The sequence below is a fragment of the Macaca fascicularis genome, chromosome 13 (assembly GCF_037993035.2).
Source record: "Macaca fascicularis isolate 582-1 chromosome 13, T2T-MFA8v1.1".
Taxonomy (NCBI): Eukaryota; Metazoa; Chordata; class Mammalia; order Primates; family Cercopithecidae; genus Macaca; species Macaca fascicularis.
The window spans coordinates 7,103,165-7,123,417 of NC_088387.1; the positions used below are offsets into that span (position 1 = coordinate 7,103,165).

The 20,253-nt window shown below is 41.5% G+C and overlaps 1 protein-coding gene across 1 annotated transcript in view; it reads left to right on the forward strand.

Moving 5' to 3' along the window:
- SLC9A2 (solute carrier family 9 member A2) overlaps positions 1–20,253 on the forward strand; it is a 92,266-nt gene that overhangs the window by 46,658 nt on the left and 25,355 nt on the right. Inside the window, exons 4-5 of the mRNA XM_005575174.4 lie at positions 14,290–14,507; positions 15,149–15,351. Coding sequence (XP_005575231.3) covers positions 14,290–14,507; positions 15,149–15,351 — 421 coding nt within the window. The remainder of the gene's footprint in view (positions 1–14,289; positions 14,508–15,148; positions 15,352–20,253) is intronic.

A 20,253-nucleotide genomic window follows, 5' to 3' on the forward strand; every position in this document is an offset into this window, starting at 1 on the left:
AGAGGAAAGCGCTGGATAGGATTTCAGTATCTTCATTTCTTTGGAAAGACAGTGAAAGTCTACTGTTCCTGCTATTTAACTTTATCATAAGACTGTGGTTTTATAGGCTTTTTACTGTCTACTGTTCCTGCTATTTAACTTTATCATAAGACTGTGGTTTTACAGGCTTTTTACTGACAAGTAAATTAAATAATGAGGTGAAATCTTCTTCTGTCTTACAAAATATTTGGAGAGATGTCTTCTGAGCTGTCTTAAATTTGGTTTCCCCTTTGTGGTCCTTCCTAATACTCCAAAACCTAATTTAATGTTAAGGAATGATTTACGCTTATGTTTTATTGTATATTCAGAAGGGTTTTAGACTCAAACACTAATAGGGTAAATGCAATTCCCTGTTTTCTAACATTCTTCTACTCATTTCTATCCTGGAATAAATTGTGGCAATAGGGAAATGTGTGTGTGTGTGTGCGCATATGCCTGTGTGTGCATACGTGTATATTTCAGTTTCCACAGCACCAGAAATAGAGTTAAGGGAAAGTTTCCATCATCCTTTGAACCAGAAGCTTCACATATCAATAGCGCTGGACACTTTTGAGTATCAAAGCACTATAGCAGGGCATGAGAGGTGACTAATAGTTATTGATTTTAGAAATTCCTGCCTTGACTCATGTGTTTTGAACTTTATATTCAGAAAAATGCTCAGAGTCAAAGCACTGACGATTCCTATGGACAATGGTGTATTTGACCTCATTTTACTTTCTTTACCTAAGGACGCTAACGGTTGGATAAATTGATCACTAAAATTCAGAGCCATTATATAGAAATCAACTTAAGCCAAAGTTTGTTATCCCCTTTTGGATTTCAGACTCCTTTCTGATCCTCCCCTTCTACCCTACACAGTTCCCTGGGCTCTAATAAGTGGGACATTGGAAACACACTGACCTGAAGAGGGAAGGGTGTACTTGGCCTATAGCAGCAAATTTTGAAAATGACTAACTCCTCCTTCAGATAGGAGAGTAAGTGCCCATTTTTTTATATTTTATTTTTTGAAATGGAGTCTCGCTCTGTCACCCAGGCTGGAGTGCAGTGGCACGATCTCAGCTCACTGCAACCTCTGCCTCCTGGGTTCATGCCATTCTCCCACCTCAACCTCCCAAGTAGCTGGGACTACAGGTGCCTGCCACCACACCCGGCTAATTTTTTTTTTTTTTTGTACTTTCATAGAGATGGGATTTCACCATGTTAGCCAGGATGGTCTCGATCTCCTGATTTCGTGACCCACCCACCTCAGCCTCCCCAAGTGCTGGGATTACAGGTGTGAGCCACTGCCCCTGGCCGTGCCCAATATTTTTTAGTTCTGCTGTGATGGATTAATAATTCCTTAGTATTTCTTTCCTTAAGAGTACTTCCTAAGTATTTTCTATTTATTGCTAATTATTCCAGTAGCATTATTGCAAAGAAAGTAGAATATGGTGATTAGTTTCATTCTTATGAATAAATAAATCAAGGCCCAGATGGACAAAACATGGCTGTCAGACGACTCAGTGGAGAATTAGACCTGACCCTGCGTCCCCAGTTACCAGGTCAGTCCTGTTTATGTGCAACATCCCCTCCCCCCACCAAAAAAAAAAAAAAAAACCCAGCACATCCCCATGCAAATTTGTAAATAAGTAAATTTGTAACGGGAATTTCCAGAATGATAGGTTTAGGAATGAAATCCAGGAGTAGCTCCAGCTTGCTGGACTGAAGTAGTCACTGGTAAAGGTGTGAAGATCATATGCTCTCTTCATCCTTTTTCTTTGTAGGAGCTGATAATTGTCATCTGTTTAACATTTTGAGAAAAAATAGGAAAGCATGCCTTTTTTTTTTTTTTTTCCTATCCTAGTTCCTCTTGGTTTACCCACACTTTGTAGGGGACCATCTCTTCAAGATCCAAGAGGGTTAAACCATAGCCCTAGATACCAGAATAACCAGTTCAACATGTTTACTTGTGTTCACAAAGATTAAAAATAATAAACACATGACATTGTAGGACATTCATAAAACATTATATGATGTATCGTGTTTATAACATGCTTTCAAACACATGATGCCAACTGACCCTCATCTCAATGTCCTCAAGTGTGAAGAAGAGCAGGAAGAGAGTTTACAAAGAAGGAAGCGGGGAATCAAGACTAGAGCCTTAAATCTCTGGCTCCCTGTTTCTTCTCACTGGGTCATTGTACCTTACACCGCCTTGACAAATAATAGTTGTACTTTTAATTATAGTGTACACTTTCACTGATAGCTCTGACTGGCCAAGACTGACCACTTCAAAATCTGGTATGACCACCCCAAACATAAATAAGGCTGGGGTGGGAGGAGGAAAGGTAGGAAAATGATGCTAGAAATTAAGTGATATAAAAACAAAGCATATACCCCTTAATTTCTTGGACATATTCAGGAAAAAGGAAAAACAAAGAAAGCAACAAAAAGCTTATGATTATCTTTTATTTTCTATTGTATAACTTTGCCTGAACTGTAGTGTAAGACGAGTAAAGACAGAAAGGAATTGGAAATTATAAACCTTAACCTAGAGACATGTAAACAATTCATGAAATTATTTGTATTTATGTTTATGGTTTAAGCTGTTTAATTTAGTAGATTCAATAGATGAACCCCAGCATTTGCCTGGTTCTTTGAAGGAGGAACAAAAATAGTAAGCTGTCACTTCTTTCCTCGGTCCTGCCATAGGGTGGCCACCAGCCTCGTGTGGCTTCTGAGCACTTGAAAGTAGAATTGAGTTGTGTTGTAAGTTTAAAATACACAGCAGAGGCTGGGTGCGGTGGCTCACGCTTGTAATCCCAGCACTACGGGAGGCCGGGGCAGGTGGATAACTCAAGGTCAGGAGTTTGAGACCAGCCTGGAAAACATGGCGAAATCCCATCTCTACTAAAAATACAAAAATTAGCTGGGCATGGTGGTGGATGGCTGTAATCCCAGCTGCTACTCGTGAGGATGAGGTAGGAGAATCGCTTGAATCCGGAAGGTGGAGGTTGCAGTGAGCCAAGATTGCGGCACTGCTCTACAGCCTGGGCAACAGAGCAAGACTCCATCTCAATAAAGAAAATAAATAAATAAATAAATAAATAAATAAATAAATACACAGCAGATTTTTAAGACTGAGTAGGAAAAAACGGATTCTAGAATGTCCCATTAGTAATTTCTATACTGATTTGATGTTGAAATGACAATGTATTAGACGTGTTGAGTTACATAAATATGTTCCGAAAATTACGTTCAGTTTCTTTTCATGTCTTTCGCTGTGAATACTAGGAAACTGCAGATTACATATACAGCTCCGATGATTCCTACTAGACACTGCTGTTCTGTGGTGCTCACTACTAGTGTTTTCTACTTGGATATTTGAAGACTTGGTGACATATGTTTTATTCCTTTTGATAAGGTAAAAAAAAAAGGTCATGAAAAGATGGGAGGAATGAAAGAGAAATGCTCTCCCCGCTCTGATGATAACTGTGCTCTTTATAAAGAACATTTCTTTGAGAATGGGGAAGTTTAGAAAGAAAATAAGGAGGGAGAGACTGAAGGGAAGTTGGAGGTCCTTCTGAAGTGGCTTATGATAATTAAGATGTCAAATTAAAGCTACCTTGTGAAAATGAAAAATGTTCCCCTAGGTCCACGTTTGGGGGTTTGGATATAAACATCCTCAAAATCTAAAGTGGGAGGGAAAGCTGCGGCTCCTGCAGGAATGAGCAACGTACTTTAAAACAGGTTCCCTGGGTTGAGATAATGTATGTGTTTTGCAAATTGAATTTGTAAACTTAGACAATGGTCAGTATTCGAAACATTATATTTTCTTGCCTTATCTTCTTAGAGGTAAAACAACATTAAAGACATTGTTTTCATCTCTGTTTTTTTTTTTTTTTTTTGAGACGGAGTCCCGCTCTGTCGCCCAGGCTGGAGTGCAGTGGCGATCTCAGCTCACTGCAAGCTCCGCCTCCCGGGTTCACGCCCATTCTCCTGCCTCAGACTCCCGAGTAGCTGGGACTACAGGCGCCCGCCACCTCGCCCGGCTAGTTTTTTGTATTTTTTTTAGTAGAGACGGGGTTTCACCGTGTTAGCCGGGATGATCTCGATCTCCTGACCTCGTGATCCGCCCGTCTCGGCCTCCCAAAGTGCTGGGATTACAGGCTTGAGCCACCGCGCCCGGCCTCATCTCTGTTTTTATCTGTATTTACTCTGCAGACTGACTGAAGATCAATAGAGCCTCTATTAAGGTCTATTATAGGTCTTTATTCTAGCTAATGTCAAAAGATATTGATTTTTGATGGAGAAAAAAAATCAAACACACAAAACTCATGCTAAGTAAGATTATGTATTTCATTCTTGAAGATTATCAGGAATACATTATGAAGCCAATCAGTCTTCCCTCAAGTTGTTACCTGTGTCTCAGTGTCTTCTGGTGTTTATCAAGTGGTCAGGGTACTAAAGGAATAATTAATATATCGGGTACTCAAGGAATAGCAATATAAGTTTAAGTGAAACACAAGCAGAAAAAACTTATTTTCTAGGAAAAATTGGTACAATGCATAATACATCCAATAGATGCTGTACTTGACTGGCTTATGAAAATCAATTGACTGCATTCTTAGAATATTTAGCTAAAAAGATAGGATATTGATATTGCTTTTTTGGTTATTAGGATGAATCATACCATTGCTTTTCTCCTTCAGTGCAGATAACAGGGTAGATTTTAGAGGTATCCTTTAGACAAGAAAAAAGTTGATATTTCCTTGCCAACTTTAAATTACACAAAACTTTAACAATTCGCTCCCGAATTAAGAACGGATTCTTCCAAATCTATTTGAAGAGTGGATATTTTTGTGTAACTGAAAATGCTGCCATCACTTTGCTTTTTGGACTGTTTCTTGACTGTTCTTTATGTTTATTTTTTAAAAATGATGATATCCCTTCTGGCCTGTATTTCAAGAATATTGTAGGAGATGATATTACTTTCTGGTAATGTGTAGGCCAAAATGTAAAACAAGATAATAAGTCAGAAATGTATAATTGCTGAGAAATAAATACTTTTTCTTTTTTAATAAACTTTTTTTCAGAAAAATTGAAATGAAATGTATACTTAGCACCCAGCTAGTACTTTTGAATATGACACGCTTGGACACATGGATTAAATCAGTGTTTCGGCCCCTGCGTGAGGAGGTTAGAGCCAGGAATATAGCTATGGAGGTTAAGGTTGGCTCTTCCTTGACATAATATGTGTCCCAAGGAGAACCTATTATTCTTTCTCCTTGCTTGAACAAATCTCAGTTTACTTCTCAGCAATTCTCTGGACAGGGGAGGACACTGGCCTGGTGTGAACCCCAGGCCCTCCTGTGTTGGCTTCTGGGGCGAGGAGAGGCTGCCTGCAGCTCCTCTTGATGCTGTAGCATTTCTCTTATGTACTCGCTCCTGCTGCTGCCATTTCCCTTACCTCAATCAAACATGAGGTCTGACTTTGTCAGTATTCCCAGGGGACCTGGCCAAGTGGCCCCCATTCTGTCTTTCCACTTGTGTCCTCACAGTTAATCCCTCGTTATTTGACGTAACTTGAGTCACCAGGCATCTTTGTAGTCAGGAGCCTGGCTGAAACAATAGAGTGAAGCTCTGTGTTAATGAAGGGAGCCAAACTCAAACCAGTTTAAGTCAGAAAGGAGGGATTTCCTGGCTCATGCAAATAAGTACATTTTTTGGGATTTGGCCTTAGGGTGATAGGATGAGGGACTCCTATGTCTGCCTAAGTATTTCTCTCTGTTAACTTTCTGTCCCTTCGTGAGAAGGCTTCCTTTTAGTTGGTTAGTCATCTCCAAAGCATGAAACCAGGGTCACAGACAAATCAAGTTTTATATCTCTGCAACTCTGTCACTGAAGAGTAAAGCGAGATCTACCCTGCCAGGTCCTGTTAGAAAACATTTCAGAGCAAGCACTGTGATTGGCCCTGGGGTTTGGAGAACTGTCATGGGATCAGACTGTGTCACATGACCAGCCCTGTGACATGAGAAGTAGGGTTTGTTGCCAGAAGAAGGCAGTGAACTTAAACTCACTTTGAGTCAGACTGCCATCCCAATCTGTGTTGACTACAAGTTAGCAAGGAAAGCCCCATCCTCTATAGTAAAGTATACTGGGATGGTAATGTTGATGATGCTTGGGTTGAAGCCTCAGTGACGAAAAGAGGGACATTTTGGGTTAGAGGCAGAGGTGTAATTGAAGGCTCCGAGGTGAACTGAACTCTAGGTTGGTGAGAAGGAGGGGCCCCTGGTCTTGCCTGACCTGTTGTGTGCTATAGGCAGGTGAGAGCCTTTGGAATCTTTAAGGAGAAGTGACATAACTGTATTTCTGTTTTATGATAAATACATGATCAGAGTGCTTCCAAAACTTTTTTACACCATGACACTTACAACTATTAAAGTTTTCATGATACTGTGGGTGAAAGCTGTAGGTCATGGCCCCAGTCTGACTGGCTGCCCTAGGGCTGAGGAATCCTTGATTAAAGAGGAGGATCAGGAAATGCTGCTGTCAGCAGGGATAAGGTACCTAAGTAGAGACTCAGGCAGGAAAAAAAAATACGTGAAGATGCCTGCACACTAACCAGTCTAGGCAAGAGAACACAGGGACCTGCACCTAGATCCAAGTCCTAAAAACTGAGAGGCAGGAAGGAAGAATGGTTGGCAAATGTAGTTAAATCCACATTACTCCTCAAATCCCACGTTAATCCTTATGCTCACCCTCCAATACAACTTTAAATAAAATGACCCAAATTTCAGCTCTTTTTTTCTCATTTCTCCTTCCTCTTTGGAACCCTCTGCCTATACTCCCATTTCCTGTCCTTAAATGTTAATGTGTTTAGGAATCACCTGGAAATGTCGTTACATGGACAGAATCCCAAGCCTCAGTCAGAGATTCTGATATAGGCTTTGGATGGGGCACAGGCATTTGTAGTTTTCCAACATTTACACGTGGTCCACAGACCATACTGCTCTAATATACTTGCTAGTAGCTGTAAGAACTTCCAGAAAGCAGCAACTCATGCTGATGTTTCTAGGACTCATGTAGAACCACAAAGTATTCTGCGTACGTATCTGGTGCAGGATTGTTGCATGCGGGTTTCACATACCCAGGCCCCACCTGCAGCCCACCTCCAACATTGACCAGGAGTCCTCCACCTGGAAAACCTTAATTCCATCATCAAAATGTTGGTCAAATCTTCCCGCCTCTCTGAGGCTTTTCTTAATACTCCCCAGCTAGACTGGGTAGACTCCATGCGACACTTGACACCTGTGCTTCATGACGCTGTTGACATTGAGTTGTGATCCTTTGATGTTCTCTCTCCAGGTAACCAGAGTTGCTTCAGGTGCCAATAAGTGGTCTCTAAACGTTAGTGGAATTGAATTGAAAGCAGTTTTTCGGGAGAAAAAAGTTGCAGAGAATTTATGCAATGGACAAGGCTTCATGATTCATCCAAGATTTATGACAGCTTCAATGTATTTCATTTTTGATGTTTAAAAAAAAGATAGTTCAGTTTTTATGCTTGGATCCTGTTTTAAAAACAATTGTTGTTTGCATTTTCTCATATGTCAAATTCTGTTTCTCTTGGTTGTCAGGTTTTCTGGAAGAAGCAATTCACTGTATAGTCCATTCATGCCCTGGAATAATTTAATTTACCTCACTTGAGTGAGTACTTTATTCTGAGAGCATGCAATGTGCCCTGAGTCACCACAAGACCTGGCTTTAATCAATACAGAAAAAACTTTTTAATTGATCTTCATCGTTGCATATGCTTGGCACTGATTAGTGGAATATGCTTTCATATTTGGCAAAGCCTTAATTGAGAATATACAAATATTATTTGGGTGATATTTTCTTGCAATTGAATTCATACTTTTTAAAATCATATGGAATGGGAGCAAAAGAATTTTGCTTAATTGGTTAATTCTACACAGTTCAGATTGTAGATAAAGCACTCTGGATCTTTATTAAACTAGACTTAGCTAGCATTAATTGAACTTGTATTTGGTACCACTATAGGCACAGACCATGCTAAGCATTAGTCCATAGTCTCAAAGCACACATTCTGGTAGAAAAGAAATAAGTATCTGTAGAAAGCAGGTTAATAATGGAGTCATGGAGTAATACAGAAAAAAAAGTATCTGTTCGAATTTTCTACTCAGAAAATAGTCAAATGACAAATCATTTAAGTAGAAAGGAAAGTCTATTTCCACCCCACCCTCTCCAGGAAAAAAAACAAAAAACAAAAACCAAAAAACAAACTCTTTTGAGGTAGTGACTATAGCTGGCCTGAATTGTCCTACACTGTATTTTGATTGATATACTGATAAAGAAAACCTCAATTGCTGGTGTAGGAGAAAACCACTAATTACAGTGCTCTCCCTTCTCTGTCTCTCAATTGGTGATAATCACCACACATTTATGTTAAAGTGGTACAGGATAATAACATAGCAGGGTACATCTGCGAATTCTGTGCATGCCTCGTCTCCACACTGTCCTACAGAATGGAGCCTAAGACCTATCGAAATCTGGGCATGCTTTGGAATGCGAAATGGGCAATGGATATAGAGCAAATATATTCATATTGCACCATCATTCCAATTAATGATTCATCCATGCAGTCATTGATGCAAAATACATGCCAGACACTATGCTAAGCATTGGCAACACTTTTCTTTTTCCTCATGGAGCGTCCGGTTTGGTTGGGGAGATAGACATTAATTATGTGATTGAAATTATAATTTCTCATTTTTCTCTCCAGCCTATAAAGTTAAAACTTCTAAGCATTCAGTATAACAGTGTCATTGAGACCTAACTTCTTGCATCCTCATCTCTTAACATTTTCATCTTCCCCTCCTCCAGCTAACAGAATCATTTGGCAGTTTCCTGAATGCAACACCCTGTTTCTTTCTTTTATGCCTTTGCATATGGCTGCTGCTTTTCCCTGAATTACTCACTTCCTCTTTTTCCTGATAGGTGAGAGTGTCCATGAAGATGTTGCTCAAATGTCCTCTTTTGTGGCAGAAGTCACCCTTTGCTTTCCTGCACTTCCACAGCATCTTCCCTTTCCTCATTCTAGCATGTACAGTGTTGTGTTCCGATGATCTCTTCGTGTCTGTTTCTTCCCTTAGACTGTGAACTCTTGAAGGCAGAAATTGAGTCTTACTTGCTTTCACCTTCCTAGATCCCAGCACAGAATTTGGCTCAGAATGGATGCTCAGAAAATGTTGGTTGACGTTAAATTGCACTTCTCAATCATATTAACTAGGTATGGAAATTAAAACAAAGAGAGAGAGAGAGACATGCATGAAAAGGAGGGGGGGGGGGAAGATGATTCAATGACACAAGCTAATAAAAGTAAGGGCGTACTAGGAATATTGAAGGCCAACAGTTTTATTTTGAAGCTTTAGAATTAAGAAACTTAACCAGAATTTTCTATAATATTAAGAATCTATTTAGGCTACTATTTTGTTGAGGACAATGTCATACTGATGACACAGAATGCGGCTGTGGGCTTCACACATGAAATCCTCATGCGTTCATGTGATGAAGGAAGAAATCTCCTCTCTCGATAGTGTGGTGGCACTGTGATAATGCTATGATGTGATATGGTACCCAAGGACTCTCCTGGCCACATACTTCAAACCCAGTAAGGCCAAGGGCAGTCTGATTCTAACCTGCATCATTCGCCACCTCTGTAAGTTTCTTGTGATTTTTTTAGAGAAAGAGACACATACGTATATACTGTGATGGTGATGACTGTCAGCTCTAAAAGATGACCTGGTGGAGTGGGCAGCGATGGTTTCATTCTTTCTATCCGTAAGAGGCCGTTTTGCCTGTACCTCTCTAGTGGAAGGCAGACTAGCTCATTTGTAGTTTGTTTACTTCTGATGTTTTTGAAGGTGAGGTGGTTTTACTTCAGGTCAGAGTACACTGCAACAAAAAAAAAATGTCTTTGCAATAAAAACACCTCCAGACCTTTGCTTGAGAGGCCAGGTGACTCAAGTTGTACATGGCAGACCACAATGGGAACTTTGGGAGTATTTTCCCCAGCCCCTCAGGTGCCTCAGTGCCACAGACATGCACAGACTTCCTGAACAGGACACTACCAGATGCTAGGGCCTGTGGTACCCACCCAGGGCGTTCTTTCTTCCTGTTCAGTGTCTCACTGAGGCTGGTAGGAAACTTCATTGAGTTACAGTAAGGTGTCTGGCTACTCTTGAGCATCACTCTCGATATCGTGTTAAGGATACAAAGCAATGGAAAATGATCCCATGGACATTCATGTTAAATTAATTCATGTTTTATTCCTACACCAAAGCTATATATATATATTTTTGAGACAGAGTCTTGCTCTGTCGCCCAGGCTGAGGTGCAGTGGTGTGATCTCAGCTCACTGCAAGCTCTGCCTCCTGGGTTCACGCCATTCTCCTGCCTCAGCCTCCCAAGTAGCTGGGACTACAGGTGCCTGCCACCACACCCGGCTAATTTTTTTTATTTTTAGTAGAGATGGGGTTTCACCATGTTAGCCAGGTTGGATTCGATCTCCTGACCTTGTGATCTGCCCGCCTGGGCCTCCCAAAGTGCTGGGACTACAGGCATGAGCCACCGTGCCCGGCCACCAAAGCTATATTTCAATTGTTTCTAAACAGAAATTGTTAAATTGCTCATGTAATAAACTGGAGATTACTTTTTGCCTGCATGGTTTACTTTTTGCCCAATGAATGATACGAACATAATTTTAGAGGGAAATGTTTAGAACGTTTAGAAAAACACTATTCGTCAGCCTTTTAAAGTTACATTTTTGAATGATTCAAAACAATCAATTCAAGAGGGAGAGAAGGGGATGGGGTTAATATGAGGAATCAACTCTACCGCTGATGTTTCCACTCTATAGATGACATTTTGTTTTAAAAAATACAAGTGACTGGAGAAGGCTGGGTAGTGGCTACTTTGGTGTTCATTTATTTCCATATTTGTCTATAAGTTAAAGTGCTTTATAATAAACCCTTTTGAAGTATCTTTTGTATAGGATTAGAGAATTTAAAAAAAAATGTCTGTTATAAATTACTTTTACTATAAATTTTCTACCTGACAACATTTTTTCCACTACATGAAGTACCTAAAAAAGCAACATTTTTGAAAGGCTCATTCGTGTGTGTTTCTGTATACATGTCTTTTATATATATATAAAAAACATGTTATAATTCAGATTCTTAATCTAATCTATTGCCCTCATTACTTTGTATTGGAGAAATCTTACTTTTTGAAGTCTAGTTAAAGAAAAATTAAGCCAAAATATGAAAGATGAAGATTTTCAGAAATGTGGGTAACCAGTGATTTATATCTAGGGGAGCGCTGGCAAGATGCCTGATACTGGCTTACTGGGACAGATGCCACTTTCCAGCTTGTTCTCTCAGTTCCTATTGCCTGCTGGAGGAGGTTCCAGGATTTCACGTCAAGTCAGTGTGACAGAGCTCCCATTAGTTTCTGTCACCTAATTAATTGCATGCAAGCAGCAGAGGCCATGTTCATCTGGGCCATGCACTTGGTTCAGGATACAGTTTAGGGGAGGAGAATGCAACCTGGAAGGGTTGAATAGTGGCCTCAAAGATGTCCCCAAAGATGTCCACATCCTAATCCCTGGAACCTGCTAATATGTTACCTTCTATGGCCAACGCGACTTTGTGGATGTGATTAGGTGAGAATCCTGAGATGGGGAGATTCCACTGGAATATCTCGGTGGCCTTGATATAATCATAAGAACCCTTATGAGAGGGAGTAGGAGAGTCGGACTCAGAGAAGATGTGGTTAGGGAAGCAGAGATCAGAGGGATGTGGCAAGAGCCAAGGAATGCAGGTGGCCTCTAGAAACTAGTGAAGTCAGGGGACAGATTCTCCCCTAGAGCCTCCAGAAGGAAAAAGCTTTGTCACCATCTTGATGTTAGCCCACTCATGTGATTTTGGACTTCTGACCGCTGGAAGTGCAAGATGGTAAATGTGCATTGCTCGAAGCCACTCAGTTTGTGGTTATTTCTTACAGCAGCCATAGGAGATGGATACAAACAGTCTTGTGCTTGAGAAAGGATAAGCCACAGCTTGGTGGGCAGGGAAGACCTCCTTCCCATCAGAGATTGTGGGGCTCAATGAGAACGTGGAAAGGGTGAGGATTAAGTCCTCCACAGTGCTGGCTTTGTTTCTGTAGAGACGAGGTCTCATTTTGCGTAGGCTGGACTTAAACTCCTGGGCCCAAGCGATCCTCTTGCCTCGGCCTCCCAAAGTGCTGAGATGACAGTTGTGAGCTACCATGCCGGACCCGGTACTGTCTTTAAATCAGATTGCCCAGATTCATACCCTGGCACCACCATTTATTAGCACTGGAATCTTATATAATTGAACCTCTGTCTGCCTTTGTTCTCCCATTTACAAGCATAGGAATGATAACAGAACTTGCTCATAAACTTGTTATAAGGTTTAACTGACATAATCCATTCAATATGTTTGCATAGTACCTGGCACAAAGTAAAGGTTCTCTGAAGATTGACTGTTTTTATATGAGTCCTCAACTATTCCGAGGCTTTGCCATGTGTTTATAGCTGTTTTATAGCTGTTGAATTTTATTACCACATTTAATAAGGCCATTCCTTCTTTTGGGAAACCACATAAATTATGCATTCTTCACTTACAGAAATCTAAAAGAGATACCCACTTATTCTGGGGACAGTGACATGGTGGCTCAATGCGTGGTCCTTAGATTGATGGAGTCTTTGTTTTAATAAGGGGCACAAAAATAAATATACCTGCATTTGTTTTCTATGTGAACAACAGATGTGTTCCTTGCAATGAGAGGTCTTTGTGGTTATCTGTTTAGGTTTTAGAGGATGCTTAGGTTTGCGTTCTTCTACCTATTCTTATGCTCACATAAGAATTTCAGATTTCTTTAAGACAGCAGAAGTCTTCTCAGAGTGAGGAGGACCACATGATGGGAGTAGCGGGAGCTGAACTAGGGTCACTGTAGTGCTGGAGTTATGAGAATGCTGGAAACTTTGCAGATCATGACCAGTATTTAGCTTATGGCATGGCTACCACTTAGTGGAAGGCAGGGTGGCTCCCTCTAATCCCATCCTCCTGTTTCATTCTATAGGACCTGTGTAATGAAATTCTTTTGGTACTTTATAGTAATTGTGTCTGCTTAGATTGGACCTACCATGAGCTGTCACCAAGCTCATCCTAAATTCCCCTCTGTGGGTGGCATCTGAGTTGATCAGGGGTAGCGTCCTCGACAGAGAGGGACCCACTTGTGTAGTAAGGCAAGAAGACAGTAAAGAACAAGTTGAGGTTGGGCAATTCCATACAGCGGAGGCACATGGTGTGTGCCCAGGTGGAGAGAGGGCAGATGTGAAACTGGAATTCTCCACTGAGGGAAGTGTGTGAAGAGCTTCAGGAGTGTGGACCTGATCCTGGCGCCCTTCCTTTTCTACAGGTGCCATATTCCAGTAGATATCATGAGAGTGGGAATAAAGGGCTCTGTGGTCTCAAAGTTTTGGAAATACTGGGGAGAACAAGCAAAAGAGTTTCTTTGGTTTAGGAATTCTCAGAGCCTGTTAAAACCTTTTGAATTTCCCAGAAGTGGATACAACAGATACATAGAAATGAGACTCAGAATTAAGGACAAAAAGAAGTGAGCGGGTCTAAGAGATATTCAGAATGAAGAATCGAAAACAGTTGTGGACCAATAATATGGCGGGCGGCTACTGGGGTGTGACAGGGAGAGAAGTCTAATACAAGCCCATTTTCAAGTTTAGGATTTTATACAATAGAATCCTTTTAGATAATAGAGGAACAGGGCATATATGGGAAAATACATCAGTTTACAGAAAGATAATGAGTTTCAAATTTATTTTGGACTTGTTTTATCTGAGATACAGAAAGGAGAACTGATAGTGTCAATGTCCATAGACCTTTAAGCATGAATCTGGGGTAAGGGAATTGAGGGACCAGAACGCTGGGCGGAGCAGAGTAGTTCAGCCAGGGTTGCTAAAGAAGACCTCTGGAGATTGTAGGATTTCCAAGGTTTACATGCAAATCACATTCACCTCTAAAAATCATTTGATGATGTTGTAGTCTTGGGCAGAAGAGTAGAGCCATAATTTAGCTCTTAAGTGCTATCTCTTGCATTCTGATTAGGATCATTGTTAGGTTTCAAGAGAAGCTGAATCTTGTCTTTCAGAATCACTGCTTGTGCAATGACTATGAATAAGTACGTGGAAGAAAATGTATCTCAGAAATCCTACACGACCATCAAGTACTTCATGAAGATGCTGAGCAGCGTCAGCGAGACCTTGATCTTCATCTTCATGGGCGTGTCCACCGTGGGCAAGAATCACGAGTGGAACTGGGCCTTCGTCTGCTTCACCCTGGCCTTCTGCCTCATCTGGCGAGCCCTAGGTAATGAGTTCTTGTTTGCTAAATGGACATATGTGACACTCACTCACTGAATGGAGCTTTCCTTTTGTCACTCCCTTTCTGCTGTTGAGGCTTCTTTTTTATCTGCTTAATTTCTTCTTCTTTCTTACCTACTTCTTCCTCCTCTTCTTCCTCTTCCTCCTTTACTTTTTTCTCTTCTACATTCTCCTCTTCCTCCTTTTCTTCTCCTTTCTCATTTCCTTCCTCCTCTTCTCTATTATCTTCTTCCTTGTCCTCCTGTTTCTCTTTTTCCTCCTCTTCCTTCTCACCTTCCTCTTCCTCTTCCCCTTTCCTTCCTCATTGGCCTCTTCATCTTCTCTCTCTCTTGCTCTTCTCGCCCCTTCCTGATATACTCTTTTCTTCTCTGAGTATCTTCATGCTTTGTTATAAGTCAGATTAGTTTGTCTTGTCTTCTCTGAGTTCACATTTTCACCCACGATCCTGGAACAACATCAAAGACCCAGAACCTGGTATTACTAGCAAGACAGAGAAAAAGGGGAAAGACTTTGGGGCCTATTCTTAAATCCTTTGTCCCTGTCGCAGAAGCACAGAAAATGAGTCTATGTGTTTTCATATTCTGGCGTCACCCAGTCTGTTTCCTCTTGGGTTTTCTTTCTTTGCAGGTGTCTTTGTCCTGACTCAGGTCATTAATAGGTTCCGGACCATTCCCCTGACCTTCAAGGATCAGTTCATCATTGCCTATGGAGGACTGCGAGGTGCCATCTGTTTTGCACTAGTGTTTCTCCTTCCTGCTGCTGTGTTTCCTCGGAAAAAGCTGTTTATTACGGCTGCCATTGTTGTCATATTCTTTACTGTCTTCATTCTGGTGAGTACAGTAATCCCTTTACCAGGAGGGCAAAAAATATTGTTCAGAATATTGGATTCTGTTTACAGGATGCAAAGTAGCAAAGGTGTGTTGAAACTTTGGTAGTTAGTTACTAGGGAAAATGATATTTCCTGTCTGGGTTCATGTCATTAGATTGTTGAGGGGCCTTAGAGAGTCCAATTTGGTCACTTGGCCTACACAGAGAAATTATTATTTAAGGAAACTAAACTAAGTGCTCTAATCTTATGACTGGAAACTTAGGAACTGCACTTGCTAATGCTTATTATTTTTCTGACTTAGCGAATGCACTTGTTCAATGCTAGTTGTGCATATGACCTTACAACAGCTATTTGACCCCTATGAGTTGACTGCCTAGTGGTGACTCCCCTGAAATGAGGAAAGGATGAATGCACGTTTAATACTGGGAGGCAGAAAGTATGGTGGGCCTGTGTCCAGATCCCTACTTTCCAAATTAATCAATCTCTTTAAGTTAAGATGCCAACTCTTAGAAGATTATATTTTGCAGATGTTCATTTATTAAATATTTACTGGACTCCTGCTAAGGGCCAGGCAGTGCTCTAGGAGCCAGAACATATAAAGATCCCTGTCCCTGCTGCAGAGCTTACATTTCAGAGGGGTTGGTAGCACTAGACAAGAAACACAAGTAAATCATAGAGCATGTTAGAAGGTGAAAATTGTTATATAAGAAGGATAGAGTAAGGAGTCAAGCATGATGAGGGTAAAGTGGTGGGGGAAACGCTACAATTCCAACATCAAATGGTCATGAAAGGGAACAGCAAGAAAAATGAGATTTGAGCAAAGGCATGCAGAAGGTGGAGGAATTAGCTAAGCCCAAGAACATCCCAGGCAAATGGGCTGAGGGATCAAGTGTGTTCTGACGGCAGTGTGCTCTTGGCCAGTGTGGCGGAGTGGCACAGAGTGTGGTGTGGAGTGTAGGAGAATGAAGTGAGGCAGGTTCTGGAGTCCAACATCATGCAGGTCCGTGCAGGCCAGTGTATGAAGCTTGGCTCTTCTCCAAGTGAAATGGGAGCTATTAGAAAGTGTCATGCAGATCCCTGATATGTTCTGACTTCCTTTGTAAAAGGATCACGCTGGCTACTGTGTTGCGAATAGACTGTTGTGAGGAAAGGGTGGATGTGGGAATCCAGCATGGAAGCCCTGCAGTCATCAGGCAGGGCCAGGCTGGTGGAAGTTCAGTTGGTGAGAAGTGGTAAGATCCTAGAATACTTTCTGATGGAGCAACCCATGGGATTCCCTGATGGGTTAGACATGTTGTGAGGGAACGAGGCGTCACTCAGATCTCCAGGGGTTTTGGCCTGAGCAGCTAGAAGGATGCACTTGCCCTCAGTTGAGAAGGGGAAGTCTGTGCATGGCAGAGGTGGGGTGGGGAGATTGTCAGTTCAGTGATGGGCATGCTGCATTAGGCGTGTCCATTAGACCTACAGTGGAGATAAGGATGAGGCAGATATTACGAATCCGGAGCTCAGGAAAGGGGCTCTCTGGCCACTAGCAGAGAATTGGTATTAGAAGCCATGAAGCTGGACGTGATTGTCAAAGGAGTGAAAATATATATTGAAGAGACCACAATAGAGGAGGAAGGATTAGGCCTTGGGGCAGCCCAACCTTATGACATCGTGGGAAGAAGGGAGCAGCCAAGAAGAACTGAGAACGAGCGACTGGTAAAAAAGGAGGAAGATCAGGAGGTGTGCCTGTGTTTTAAAAATGTATTCATATTTATTTAACAGTTTGTCACCGAATGCTTTCTGGGTGCCTGATGCAAATCTAAGCATCTTACATGTTAATTCATTTAACCCTCATAACAACTCCATGGAACATAACTCTAGGAATCATGGTTTATTATCCCTATTTTGTGGGTGAGGAAAGTGGGGCACTGACACTGAGGTTAAGTCAGTTTATCAAGTTTGCACAGATATAAAAATGTAGAGCAGAGTCAAAACCTATTTGCTTTTGACCCTGAATAAGGTGTCCAGGAGAGAGCCTGGTGTGTAGCAAGTGCTTAGTATTGTAATGCATCATGATTTTCCTCCTTCCTTCTAGTCATTTCTTCAAAAGACAGTTCATCCTTCATTCATTCATGCCTTCCAACACTGGGGACAGCGAGTCCTCTGGAATCCTGGAGAAGACCCTTTCCTGAGTTAAGATGACCACCTTCTGTTATTGTCTTTATTATCAACACCTTTCTGCTTTTGCACAGTAATATGGGCCAGAAATGGTGACGACTTGCCCTTGGGAAGTAGTGGCAGAGCTGAGAAAAAGTAGATGCAGTCCTCTTTATTTTGGAAGACTCTTCAATGAGACTTTATGGAGAAGTAAGCCAAAGCAGGGCAGAGGATCAGCGGAAGGATGACTGCCAACTCTTGTATTGTGTGGAATGTCAGAGAGCTTGTGGGGACAGGGGAGGCTGGAAGTCAGGAAGTTCATGTGAGATGGATCACCTGTTCTCAGTGATGTAGGGGTCTGGCTTTCCCTGAGTGTGAAGAGGACAGGAGGAGGATAGATGGGAGGAGAGAGATGAAGGTGGGTAAAGGCTGTGATAGAAAAAGAGAAAGCCTGAAGCAACAAACGGAACAGTTGAGATGTATTAGCCACATTTGGTATTGTGAACACATCAAGCTAATCCTCCACTAAGGGAGACATCTGGGGATCATTGTCTAGAGCCTGCAGGTGTAGAGATGTCAGTCTTTCCTCTGATGAGGTTTAAGGAGAGTCTGGCCAAGTTCACTTGGATATCCACAGAGAAGAGAAATTGCTGCGGTTCCACTTGTGTTGATATCTTCCTTTTCCCGTTCTCTGCCTACCCTTGTGTGTGCACAGATTGGAGACTGCATGCATATTGCTTGGTTCCTTGACTCTGCCCACACATCCTCTTCCTCCTATTCTCCTACCTACCACTGGTTCTTAAGAGACTCTGAACACACGCATGTGCACAAGCGTGCATGCACACACACATAAATACACACATACTCCCTTCAGAAAAGGTGTCTTTTCCAGAATACATCAATAATTAAGGAATTCAGTGAAGGAAGCCTGGAGGGAAATACTTGATGAGATACAAATATAGCAGGAATAACTAATTATAAATCCATGCATAAAATGTTGCCTTTCAAGTAAGAATTATGTATTCTTTTTCAAATGACAGTTTTTATGTTGATGGACCGATTACTAAACTTTAAATATGTTTTTCTCCCCTTACTTTAATACTTTATATGATAAGCTCTTCCAACCTGGTGCTACTGAGTTATAACTATTTTCAAAAACAGGATTTTACACGATGTATGGTGCATTATTTGATATCACAGTTTATCAGGAGAATTTTCACACTGTTTGAATCGTGTTGCTCATTAGCAAGTGATGTAGTCCCTTTATGAGGCACACGATCATGTTAGTAGAATACGGTTCTGTTTGGGGAATTTTTTTGTTTTTTTTTTCTTGAGATAGAGTCTCACTCTGTCACCTAGGCTGGAGTGCAGTTGCATGATCTTGGTTCACTGCAACCTCTGCCTCCTGGGTTCCAGCAATTCTCCCACCTCAGCCTCCCTGAGGAGCTGGGATTACAGAAATGCACCACCACACCCAGCTAATTTTTATATTTTTCGTAGAGATGGGGTTTTGCCATGTTTGCCAGGTTGGTCTTAAACTCCTGGCCTCGAGTAATGCACCTGCCTTGGCCTCCCAAAGTGCTGGGGTTAAGTGTGAGCCACCACCATGTCCAGCCGTGGAATCCTGAATGAGGAAACAATTCTGATTCCTTGGACATTTGAGTTCGTTTTTTTCCAATATGATTGGTAATTTTATTTATATCAAATATAAGCTATTTCTCATGTATTTAAATGATATTCAAAATTGGGGAAGGTGGAGGACAGTTATATAAAGCGCAGTTTTAGAGTACGGCATTGTGGGTTGCTATTCTAGGCCTGTTTTTTGCAGCCTCTGTGGGCCTCGGTTTACTTAGCTGTAAAATCTAGACAATGGTCCAGGCAGCGCAGGGGAAATATATGTATAGAGTATGACACCTGACACAGGGTTTTCACCTCACGAGTTGCCATGTTTAATATACTACATTAAGAAAAGTTGTAACGAGGCCGGGTGTGGTGGCTCACGTCTGTAATCCTAGCACTTTGGGAGGCCAAGGCAGGTGGATCACGAGGTCAGGAGATTGAAACCATTCTGGCCAACATGGTGAAACCCTGTCTCTACTAAAAATGCAAAAATTAGCTGGGTGCAGTGGTGTGTGCCTATAATCCCGGCTACTTGGGAGGCTGAGGCAGGAGAATTGCTTGAACCAGGGAGTCGGAGGTTGCAGTGAGCTGAGATTTTGCCACTACACTCCAGCCTGGCGGCAGAGCAAGACTCCTTCTCAAAACAAACAAACAAACACAAAAAAGTGAAAGAAAACTTGTAACAGAAGAAAGAAAAAGGTGAGCTCTTTCAATATACTTTTCTTTGGACGGAAAAATGATTAGAGTACAATAATGATTATGTAGTTAATCCCTATGGCAGATCTCAAGAATTCCGTAAATGTATTAAGTGGTTATCTAGAAGTCCGTCAAGTGGGAAGGTTACCCAAAATTCAATAGAGAGCAGCCTCTTTTGCACATTAGTGATGTAACTTATGTTAAGTCACTGTGCAGAATTGTGAAGCATCTGGGGTTTTATTATACTTGTAAGCTAACAAGTTCGCCTGTTACTATTTCATGAATGCTGCAGAAGACTCCTGAGTCAAAGACAAAGGACTTTTTTGTCCACGACAAAAGCTGTAGCCACAGCCTTGTGTTGGTTTGTGTCAGTTTTCCATACCTCGTTGTCCCATGGGGGTGACACAAGGGACCTGTGATGGATGTCTGCACATGTCATGGTCTG